The sequence below is a fragment of the Vidua chalybeata genome, chromosome 15 (assembly GCF_026979565.1).
Source record: "Vidua chalybeata isolate OUT-0048 chromosome 15, bVidCha1 merged haplotype, whole genome shotgun sequence".
NCBI classification, from domain to species: domain Eukaryota; kingdom Metazoa; phylum Chordata; class Aves; order Passeriformes; family Viduidae; genus Vidua; species Vidua chalybeata.
In genome coordinates this window covers 14,715,108-14,727,156 of record NC_071544.1, presented here as the reverse complement: position 1 = coordinate 14,727,156, position 12,049 = coordinate 14,715,108, and the positions used below count along the sequence as shown (strand labels likewise).

At 46.5% G+C, this 12,049-nt stretch overlaps 1 protein-coding gene across 1 annotated transcript; it reads left to right on the top strand.

Moving 5' to 3' along the window:
- Window positions 1-5,293: 5,293 nt before the first annotated feature.
- Window positions 5,294-9,547, top strand: LOC128795725 (ovomucoid-like). Its single transcript, XM_053956744.1, is given in 9 exon segments — window positions 5,294-5,362; window positions 5,364-5,469; window positions 5,944-5,966; window positions 6,500-6,627; window positions 6,877-6,922; window positions 7,794-7,921; window positions 8,055-8,100; window positions 8,759-8,892; window positions 9,370-9,547. Coding segments are annotated over 9 exon segments (726 nt in total). The 3' UTR covers window positions 9,416-9,547.
- The last annotated feature ends 2,502 nt before the right edge of the window (window positions 9,548-12,049 follow it).

Genomic DNA, 12,049 nt, shown 5'->3' with positions numbered 1-12,049 from the left:
ACCCCAGCCGCAAAGGCAATGGGCAGCTTTTGTGGGCATCTGCCTTCATCTGGCTTTCCAAAAGAAAACCCGGGCTGGAGATGCATCCTGGTGCTCCAGGGATCTGGAGGGGATCTGACAGACACTCTCTGCCTGGGTGAGAGGGGCTGCCTCCCTCCCCAGCTGCTGCTGTCAAATACCTGCAGCCTCACCCAGCCTCACTCTTTGTAGCCTGGCAGCATGAAGAGGCCCCGGGCAAACCTAAACATAAACATAATTAGAGACAGTCCCAAGACTTGTAATTGGGGTGTTCTGGCACCGTTCTGCACACAGAAGGGGTCTTGCTGGCACAATGAGCTGCTCGTCCCTGTTTCAGTTTCTGGGGTTATCCCCAATTTCTTACACCTGCAAGAGAATACATGAGCAAGGTCACATTCCAAGCTGCCTCCACCTCACAAGCAGGATTGAAAACCCACCTCTAGGTGAGAGAAGGCCTTTTGCAATCTGCTTTGCTCCCCAGAGCAATGTCACAGGGTGTTTTCTCTGGGCTGCCCGCGCTGGTTCGTTGCTGAGGGGCATTGCAGAAACCCGTGGGCAGCCAGTGCTAACAGAGCTGATGTCCAGGGGATGCTGGCAACCACGGCCACAGCCCATCCGGGCACCTCACCCATCATTTAGCTGCTGGTTGAAGGTAATTACCTTGACTGTTGCTTGTAGAGGATCCTTTGAGATTCTCCGGCCTCTGGAAATCTCGGTTGATGAAAGGAAGGGCTCAGAGTCACAGTGTTAATTTATTATTCATCAGCAGCGAGGCGCTGCCAGTGCCCGTGCTGTAGAGGCAGAAGTCTCACAGTCAAATAGTTAATGATCTTAAGTGACAATGTGTCACTTCCCAGAGACTGCAGAGAGCAGCTCTCTAAAAGGAGACAATTTATTTCCAAAAGACACGACTCTCTGCAGCCATTTAGTGCCAAGTCCCTTCCTGGGGCTGGAATGTCCCCGCTGTGAGGGGGAGGTCTGTGTGTGGGACGGCTTTTCAGTGGCAGATGCGAGTTCTGGGGACCAGGATAAATTGAGGTTCCGGGAGGCAGTGCTGGGGGTGTGGGGCACATTCAGTCTCCTTCTTCTCCCTCTCTGCTGAGCGTGGGAGTCAGGGTAGGAGAGCACCAGCTGCAGCAGTTATTTTTTTCCTTGAGCAGCAGGGAGGATGAGGATGGCCCTCAGGAGCCACGATGCCTTGGAGACAAGCAGAGCTCCTGATCATGCTGGAGATCCCTGTGATGCTCAGAGGGCCTCTTGCAGGGGCATGTCTGCTAAACAGGAAAATCCAGCAGGCAATTAAGGGGAATCTGTGAATAGAAATGATAAATCCTCTGTGATTGCTCAGGAGTGACCAAGGGCAGAGCAGAACTCCAGTAGAATCCCCAGGCTCTTGTCCCAGCAGATCATCCTGGATGCTCCTTAGGATGGAGAGGAAGAGAATTCTCCTTTATGAGCACCTCGTTGGAAATAATTTTTTTTATTGCTTCTCAATAAAATCCTGCCACAACAGCACAAATCCTCTCACCATTACTAATCTAACTCTCCCTCCAGGAAATTCAAGGCAGGAAACATTGTCTGCCTGCCAAGGTATTTTATGGTACAATTCTTTGAGTAGTACCTCAGCACTTTATGTCATTATCTGATGTTTTGGATTCAGGAAATGCCATTCAATTACCCCACAACCTGATTAACACATTGCATGTACTTATTTTGTTCTGCTTTATTTTATATCGTTCCTTCTATTTTTGTGCATTGTTCAACTTGTTGCTGGCCAAAATATACCTCAGGCCAGTCTAGACCTTTCTGTTAATGCAGTTTCTCTCTGTGGCTTCATTCAGGAGAAATGGTTTGTTACTGCATTCTTTCTTGATGTGGAGAAAAATAAAATTATGTTTGAAAAGTGAATTAATTGTGGGTGTTTTGGGAGGCTGGCTGTGTCAGAGCTATTGCAGTGAGGCAGAGCTGAGATTCACTGAGGGATTGGGATCCTCAGCCTTATGCTGTTAGCCTGCAGCTTCCAGACAGTCAAATTATTCCAGACACCCTTGCCTGTGATATCATCTATGCTTAAAAGACTGGAGATATTCGGGCAGCAATCAGATAGCTGAACTACAAGGAGAAATAATAGGTGAGTGCGGCTTAGAGCAGGGGCTTTGCCGGCTGTAAATTGAATTTCTGCTCTCATAGAAGATCCAGCTCTGCCCCCGTGTGCAGAGGTCTGGGAACAGCAGCTCGGCTGGGAGCTCCTGCAGCTGTTCCACATCCCAGCGAACCGCAGAGAGACGCGCTTTGCGCCCTCCCTCCTCCTGCCGGGCTGCAGCGCGGAGCCCCTTTGTTCTCGCTCAGCCCGTGACAGCCGCAGAGCGGAGCAGCACAGCGATACCGCTGCTGGCACGACAACATCTCTTGCGTGCACACATCCACCCCCGTATTTAATAATAATTTTTAAAACCCCCAATTTTTGTTGGTCTTTGTAGCCAGATGAAGACTATGGCAAGTTTTAAACCAAAGCAGGGAGCATCATCAGTGAAGAATTTTTTAGGTTGTGGTAGGCTATGGACTTACTTGAGGTAGGAGGTCTCAAGACCAGAGGAAAATCTTCCCAGGAAATTATCACTGCTATGGGAAAAAATACTGCTGGATTAGAAACCCAGAGTTATTGGAAATTTACCTTAAGAGGACCCATCATATGATGGCAAACATTTATCTCATTCATGTGGCCATAACCTTCCTGAATGTTTGCCCTTTAGGAGTCTGAAATAGAAGGAAACATTTTATTTAAGAGTTTTATTTAAGTTTCTATATGGATCTCGTATCTGTAGTAACATGAAAATAATTCCAAAGTCACTTTACTGAGCCCTCCATCATGATACTTCCGAACCTCAGAATCACAGGATAGTTTGGGTTGGAAGTGATCTCTGGAGATCATCTAGTCCAAACCCCCGCCAAAGCAGGGACACCTGGAGCAGGTGACACAGGAACATGGCCAAGTGGGTTTGGGATGACTCCAGACAGAGAGACTCCATGACCTCCCTGGGCAGCTGTTCCGGGCTCTGCAACTCTCAATGGAAAGAAGTTTCTCCTCCTGTTGAGGCGGAACTTGTTGTGTTTTAGTTCATGGGCACTGCTCCTTGTCCTGGGCACCACTGAGAACAGTCTGGCACCATCACACGCATCCCAGGGGTTTGGGCAGGTGGGCTCACTTTGCCCTTCCCATTTGCAACAGGTGCATGCCATTTCCCAAGGCTCACTGTTGTGAGTACTGTTGTTTTTCACTGCTCCTAATGCCTGTTTTCAGTCCATCTGCTCTCCTGTGATTACTGCTGTCCCATTCCCTCTGCTTCCTCTTAATGGAGCTCCTTGTGCAATCCCGTGTCACACCTGTGCCAGCAGCTCTCGTGCCCTGCCCTGGACACTGCCCTTTGTCTCCCATCCCTTCTCCCAGACCCTGTAGCAAGGCTCTTTCCTCGTTTCTCTTTTCCTCCCTGCTGCCCTGGGAAGTGGCAGGGGCTGCTGGAGCAGAAGAGCTTTTCGGATGGCCACCAAGACCCTCAGGGGCAGCACACGGGGCAGAGCGGATCTCCCAGTGGATCTAACTAATGAAAGGGCAGGTGTTGGCCCAACATGAGAGTGATGCCGCTCCCTGGCAGACACCTGCCAGGCACAACAGCTCCTGCTGGCTTCAGCCTGGCAGGAAGCACAACAGGAGAAGCAGCACAGTTCCTGCTAATGGGGATCTGGGATCTGGAGGTGGGTATGGGGGAGTTTGGGTTGCAGGGCTGAAGAGGAGACAGACTCTGCTGCTGGAGCCCCCCCAGCCATGGGGCTGGCAAGCAGCACCTCCACCAGTGGCTGGTGCAAGTTCTGAGGAAGCTTTGTTTTCAGACTTTGGCATTCCTGCCCCTGGAGATTAATCAATATTAATGCTTCCGTGACTACCACTTCCTTTCCAAATGTGCTCACAATCAGTTCAAGGAATCTGAAAGTCAACTTGCTCAGGATGCTAAGAATGCGACAGAAACAACTTTCAAAGGAACCCTTCAACTTGTGATATTTGTGAAAGAGATCCAAATAGCATTATTCATTTATTTTTCAGGAAAATGATTTCATTGATATAAACAGGCCAAATCCCACAGTCTCCATTCTGTGACTACGGTTCCCTTATACTTTCAGCTACATTTTTATGATTTATCTGCTCATGCCAAGTGTTGAACATCTCCCAGGATAATAAGAAAACCAATTCTGATTTTCTATTTAAAACTCAGGCTACCTTTAAGCCACATGTATGCTTCTTCTGAAGCACAAACAAGTTCCATCCGTCACTTCCTTCCGTGACTACCTTAAATCAAAAATTTATTATTTTATGCAATATCCCCTATTTGTTTTTCCATACACTTGTGATAGAGTCGAGCCACTTAGCAGAGCCTAGCACATTATTTATCACTTATCTCCCCTAAAACACGACTCTCAGCTGACACTCTAAATTTAATGCCATATAATTGAGGGAGAAGGGGGAAGCCTAACGGCTCTCCTGTTTGCAGTTACTGGAATTTTTTCTGGAATGCCTTTGGTATTGACAAGCCCATTTTACCTGCACAGAACACCAGTTGCTTCCCTTTAATAGGAAACATTATCCCAGTACAGATTTAAGGCTACTTATTCCCATAATTTCTTAATCAGACTCGTGTTCATTGCCAACAGATGAATAACTCTTGCTCCTACACAGAAATGTCTAATAAACTTCTGGGGGTTTTTGTAATGCTTTTCTCTCATGATGACTTTCTGTGGGTGAGAAATCCAGTGTACCAGGAAATTACAGGAGAGAGTGCGGAGAGATTCACCGAGACTTCAGCATCTTTAAAGTGCACTGATGCTTTCCAGACCCCAAATATGATGTCAGTAAAACCTCAGAGTGTCCCATGCTCCTGTCACCTCACTCTGCTGTACCATGAAAGTCTCCCAGAGCCCAGTTCCTGTCTAGCATATGTGATATGGTGAGCACAAGTCAAACACTTCCAACAAATGGGCTCTTTTTTCCTTCCCCAACTTCCATATTCCATTTCATAACATCCTCTATTGAGACAGTGCTCCTGTTTGGAAAGTACAAATCACTCATTGTACAGCAAGACGCCTTTGTTAACAAGCTGGGTGTAGCTCACATTTTTGTTTAATTCTTCTGGGCATCTCTCTAACAAACAAGTATTCTTTGGAGCTCAACTCGGTAATCGATACAATTTTCTTAGTTTACAGAGCAAATAATTACTTTCTGGTGATGACTTCACAAGGTCGGGGAGATGCATATATATACTGGGGAGGGAGAAGGCTGAGAACCATCCACAGACTCTCCGGCAACCGACCCACACGGCACAGCCGCTACCACCACCGCCAGCATGAAGATGGCCAACTGTGCTGCCCTTCTGGGGCTGGTCCTTCTTGGCTGCCTTTCTGGTAAGTCGTTTTTGTCCTTTTTGTTACACTCTATGCTGGTCTAGACCTCCTGATCCTTTCCCTGTCTCTGTGCATCCTGAGGGATGCAGGCTCTTGGGGATGTGATGGTTTAGGAATACGCGGCCTCTCTTGTCAATGAACTTCACCCTTGTGCAGACAAACACATGGGATCTATGCTTTAAGCTTTTGAGCCTTAGTGGGGATTATGGTGCTAAAGAAGGATAAAATTTTAGATCCTATTTCTTGTTTAGTGAGTCAAAATGTCTGGTTTCACAAATAAGTGATTTTTTTTTTTTATCTCGGTGTATCACTTTGCATTTGCTTAAAGTAGATGAAACATTTGGGAGGATAATCACTTCTTGGTAATGAGAAGGTGTATTTGGTTACTCTGTAGGGAAATTGATGTTTCCAAAGGAATTTTAGTGAAGGACATCATACAACTTCTACATTTTATAATTTCTCTTTTTATTGTAGATCTTGCTGTTGCCCAAAGACGGGTGAGTATTAGATCTTTGTCATTTAGTCTTGATTTCTAAGTCTAGATGAATAATTCATACTCACACTATATGTCAGGGAATGCTTGAGGGAAAAAAAAGAGAGAATGAATAAGAAAGAAGTGCCCCTAAGTGCACCTCTTTTCCCAACATAAGAAACCACCTTTGTCAGAGAGAGATAATTTAGCACTTTGATGATTAAAAAGACAGCGATTAATAATGTAGAATGTGAGTCAGCACAGCACAGAGTACCAGTAGAAAATCTATAGGACTATTGAATATCTGCCTAAATATCTTCCCTGTCTTGGTTCCCCAAGGAATGATCATTTTTGCCCATAATTCTCACCAAAATTACTTTAAATTTTAATACCAGAGAGGTGCTTTTGTTACGCTGTAAGATACTCGATATAAATTTTTTTTTCACCATGGAGGAGCCATAGAGGTTTCTCACAGTAGCCTCCCAATGCAGCAAAAACACGATTAGGGCAAGAACACCCTTCTGTGTGTTTGGAGACATGACGAGTCCCCTTTCCCAGGCCTCCTGCAGCGCCTACATGACGACCGGGAAAACCATGAACGTCGCCTGTCCCCGCAACTACGACCCCGTGTGTGGCACCAATGGCCGCACCTACCCCAACGAGTGCTCCCTCTGCAGGGACTTCTTGTGAGTAAAAAGTCCCCTGACACTGCCAGTTCAAGCAGCAGGCAGAAGCCCTTGGGGTTGTGACTAATCGTGGGGTGGACTAGAATTTTCTTAAGTTTCTGTCTTCCCTAATGCCCGGGATCTTCCGTGTCAAAGCTCCAGAATCTGATTAATTACTGGGGCTTTACGGGTGGAGGGACTTAATGATTGAGATGACAACATGGCATGAAAAGATTAATCCCTGCTTTTCTTCTCTCTCTCTCCCTCTAGCCACAACCGTGCTCTTGACAAGAAACACGATGGAAGATGCGTTAAGGTACGGTCAGACATTGGTCCCTTCCCCTGCTGGGTGATAGCCAGACACAAACCTAGCCTAGGATTGGTTCTGTACTGGACCCACACAACTGCTAGCTCTCAGAAATGGGGTGAAAATGAAGAATTTCAGATTTGCAGGAAATTTAATCTGCATTTCGTTTGAACTGCTAAAATCAGTGAGTTTTAAAAGGCAAAAGATCTTCTGTGTAACACTAGAGTTTAGAATGGAGACTTTTTGATTTCAAGAGTGTTTTGTTTAGTGTTGTGAAAACACTTCCCTTTACATTTAGACTTAGAGGCTTGTTGTAGCTGAGAAATTCCCAGAAGAAGTTTGAATTTCAACTAAACTATAATTTTGTAACATAAAAAAACCTGATTCTATCAGAATGTTTATCACAAAGTTAAGTTAAAGTTAGTATCAATATATGGAGCTACCATGAAGTGACAAAGAATGTCTATTTTTAGTTTAGAGAGAGAGAGAGAGAGTAAAGAAACATTCTGGCTGTGCAATTTCACATAATACAATGACTCCCATTTCAATACACTCAGAGTAATTGCAGGAGCAGCAGGTTGAGTGTAAACTCCATTTTTGAAAGGTGTGAGGTATTTTAGGCAAGGATCCTTCATGGTGGCATTCAGGGGGAAAATCTCCAAGATGACAGGGATGAAGCTCACCTCAGAACAGATACTGGTGCTGTACCCACAGGCAGGATTTCATCTGTGCTCCCCCAAATCCACCACACTGTGGCTGGAAGCCCCTTTCGTCTTGCAGCTCTGGGTAGAGGGGGGAATGTCTCCTGCACCACACTCCATTACACAGGGCTGCTGCAAAAGGGAGCAGAGATTCAAGTGCTGCTCTGTGACTGTTTCAGGTCGACTGTACTGGTTTCCTGAAGCCTGGCAGTGGTTACAACATCCCCTGCACCATGGAGTACTCCCCCATCTGCGGCACCAATGGCATCACCTACAGGAACAAGTGCCAGTTCTGTACTGCTGTGGCGTAAGTGAAGGGCCCAGGGCAGGGTTTCTGGATCAGTATTGCTCTTTTTGGCATTTGGAGCATAAAGGGGTTGTTTGGCTCACGGAGCAGCTGCACTGTGCTCATTCATTCTCCACTTGCTTTCCCCCCAAAGGAGCGGCCTGGACGTGAACCTGCGGACCTACGGAGAGTGCTTCCAGGTAAAGCCAGAAATCTGCACTCTTAACTGCTGTTACATTTTGCAACACAAATTCATGGCTGAATAATAGAAATGCCTCCACTGTCCTGGTGCATTTGGCATGGAAGTAGGACTTGAGGAAAATAGTTATGCCAGGGTCAACAGGTATGGAACCTAATCCATGGCTGAGATATTTGGTCCCCTCTCTGATCTGGGAATAGCAGGCAGAAGGTGCTGAGATCTTCATTTACTGTGAAACTGGATGAGCAAGAGATGCTGTGTCATTGATGCAGGAGCACTATTAGTAGCAGTGATTCCCCAGGTGGGAGATCTTAGTGCACTGGGGCTTGTGACCACCCCCTTTCTGTCCACTTGCCTCTGCTTGTCTGCTGAACCAGAGCAGCCAGTGGGAGAGCCAGCCTGGAAATACCAGCATGGTCATTCCACTACTTATAATAATATTTATTAGATTTTTTTTTTTTGCCTCCACCATCTCCCTGCTTCAGGTTGTTCCAGGCAAGCACATTCTCTGAGTCTTCAGAATTGCTGGAACAACAGAGCCCCGCTCCTGAAAAGCGCTTTCGTGCCTTGCCACATCACAAATATTAAATAAACACAAAGCACTTAGGTAGGAAAATATGGGGAACAGAAGTTTTAAACCCTGTTTTTTGTTCCATTAGCAAAATGTAAACATCGACTGCAGCGCTTTCCAGCAGAAGGGCGGCAACCTGGTCTGCACCTCCGAGTACACCCCCATCTGCGGCTCCGACGGCAGAACTTACGGAAACAAGTGCCAGTTCTGCAGCGCTGTCTCGTAAGTACAGAGCTCACCATGCGGCCATTGAACCAGAGGAGCTCACACGCAGCTGTGGCAGCTGGTGTGGAAGCCCCAGAGCTCCCGTTAGCTCCCATCCCTACCCCATGTTCCTCTCCCCACGCTCACTCCTCTGCCACCCCCCAGGCGCCGCAGATCCTAAGCCTGAGTGAGTCTTCTCCTCCTCCCCTTGCAATTAAAAGCAGATCCCCGCTTGCAGGCTCATAGCATTGCTGACTGCCTCCCTGTCAGGGTGATTGAAAGTGTGACCGTAGGAGGTGTCCAAAATTATGGGGTTTGTCCCAAATCTCTTCAACGTATGAAAGCATGTAACTTGAGGAATCTGAAAAGAGGCGGAACATTAAGAGAAGTACTCTATGACTTGGAGAGCACAAGGGCATTTGGCTTATTTGGGTAAAGTCAGGCTATAGAAATGAGATCCATGTCTCTAATTTTGGTCTCCCTCTCCCTCTTCAGACGCAGCTTTGGAGGTCTGTTCGTCAGGCACCAGGGCGAATGCTAAGTGCTGGAGCTGGACCCTTCAACATGACATTTCCCTCACAAATTCTTCAATCAAACATGTTCTTCCTTGCTCCCTCAACTGTTATGCATCAGTCTCTGCTTTGATTGATCAATAAATTAAATGCAGCCACAACCTTTGCCATGGAATGGTTTTTAATTTTGGTTTTGTTTTCCAGGTAGGATAATGGTCTTCAGGCTTTTGGGTACTTTTCTGCCAGGCAGGAGAAGTGGTGAAATAAACCACAATAAAAAGCAAAACACCAGCCCAAGCCCTCAAGAGAGAATGTCACTCTGTAGCAAACCATCAGAAATGCTATAAAATAGCACAACTTTGAATTTAATTTTGAAGTCTCGCAGAGCGTAAATGGATTTGTCTTTGTCACAGAGCTGGAACTTGGAGGAATTGTTCCTTTCAGGGGCCTTGGTCTGGTGGGATGGTGCTGGGGAAGTGTGAAAGGGGGTGTGATCAGCTTTACCTGGTCACACCTGGACAAGGGGCAGGTCAGGTGGTGCCTTATAAAAAGGAGGCTTATGGCAAAGGGAGGAGGTCTCTCATAGGGAAGAAAATTAGGAACTGCTGCTTCCTTGAAGGGTGTGTCCATTGAGACTGTGCCCATCAGCAGAAAATTGCAGCAAGCTATGCAAGGCTGTAATGAGCCTAATGAGAACCTGAAGAGAAATTAGACTGGGCTCAGGCTTTCAGCTTCTTGAAGGAGAGATCTAAAAAGCTGTACTGGTGGTATTTGAGGCAGAGGACCCTTCAGGAAAAGGTCTTGGGTTTTCTAATTCCAGGAAAGAAGGGCAAGAAGATGTGCTAGCAGCTCAAATGTGTTTTTATCTGGGGAAAAAAGGTGTGAAGATAACATCTTTGTGGGAGCCTGAAGCGTGCACTGCAGGAAAAATGACATATATGACTGTTGGTGATGATGTGCCATCTTTTTGGGTGAGTCAAGGGGTTAATATGCAAACAGCACATGCAAAAAAAAGTCCCAAGTGCCATGGCTCACACACTCCATTCCTCATCCTTTCTCCACCTCCCATTCTCTTATTATGTAAAAGAACACCTGCTGCTAAGGCTGATATTTAGGACAAAATCTGTGAGTTTCAAGACACTTCTTTTGGTCTTGTTTCCTGAAGTAAATAATTTCTTGACCAAGGATTTTGTAGGTGCTCCCCACCAGAATGTAAGAGGCTTGTCCTTCCCTAGAACCAGCACAGAGAAAAGGAAGAAGAATGGAAATTCTTATTTTTGGGGATTTTTTTGGTATTACTGCAGGTATTATAAATCACATCATACTTTTGTGCCTGCTTCTAAGAAAAGAGAGAAATTGGAGAGTCACAAGAGTCCTCACTAGTTACCTGCTTGTGTGTCTGAGAAAATAGTTAAGGAACAGTAAAAGTAGTCAGTTTGGATGTGTTTGTTGAATTGATTTATAATTCCTTCTTGGGCAAGAGGTTCACATAGTGGCCACAGACCAGTGGAGTTCTGGCCATAGCAAGAAATTATCTTCAATGGCAAGGTCTTATGGTGAGCCTCCTCTTCAGAGGCAGTTTGTGCATGAGGAAGTCAGATACCTGCTCAGAAGGCTTTGGAAAAAGCCCAAAGAAGAGTTGCTCACCTGCAGCAAAATGAGGGCAAATGGTGGATATGTGGCTGTCTCATAAGCCTCTAGCAAGGACTTTAGAAGATGGAAAGGTTTGTAGCATTGAAGTCTAAAAAGTGGCCAGCACAGGTTAGGACTCAGCTTGACACCAGCAAGACTCTGCCCAGCCACCCCTTAGGCTGCACAGCAAGGTCCAGGTGCCTTTCTTCTATCCCTGGGAGGGACAGAATTTTGCCACCAAGTCACCTTTGATCCTGGTGTTTTCCCCATCCCAGCCTGCTGGATTCTTGCAAAATCTGCCACCTCTTCCTTAAAGCAGACCAATCCTCTCCGTGCCCCAGTTGTACAGCCTGGGCGCTTGTTTGCTTTTAAATTCAGATGTCATTTTACCAAACTGGACAGGACGTCCAGAGCATGGGCAGGATTGAGGGGAGCAAGAGGCACAAGTGGTCCTGAAGAACACATTGGGAAAGTGCCTTTCCTTACCAATCCTCAGGAGTGGAAATGGGCAATAACAATAATCACCTGTCTGGTAATTTAGCCTTTTCCTCCGCTCAGCCCGGAAGGGGTTGGTCCCTGCTGTTGTGTTTGCTGAGGCTGGAGCCAGCCCAGCTGTGCTGCAGCAACCAAAACATTATTTGGGCAGATAAGGGACTGAGGCATCGAGGCTGTGGTCACGAGCGGTGACGTCTGAAACCAGAAAAGGCAAACAAGGAGTGCTGTGAGTGGCAGAACTGAGCGTGGCTGGGAACGGCGCTGTGGCTGACGGGTTTGATAACTAAATTACATGAGAGGCTGCGTCGTGAGATCACCCTTAATAGACAGCCCGGGATTCGCCTGTCACTCAGAGTGGTTTCTCTGCCACTGTGTGGATTTTAAGATGTCTGGCAAGCTGCAAACCGAGATGCTTCCCCAGATGTAGGGCACCCATAGCATTGCTCTCCTGCAGAAACTGGCTGGGAATGCTGGTAGCATCTTTCCTCTTCCTCCTCTTGTTAGAAAAAATGTATAAAAATGTGATCGTTATTTTT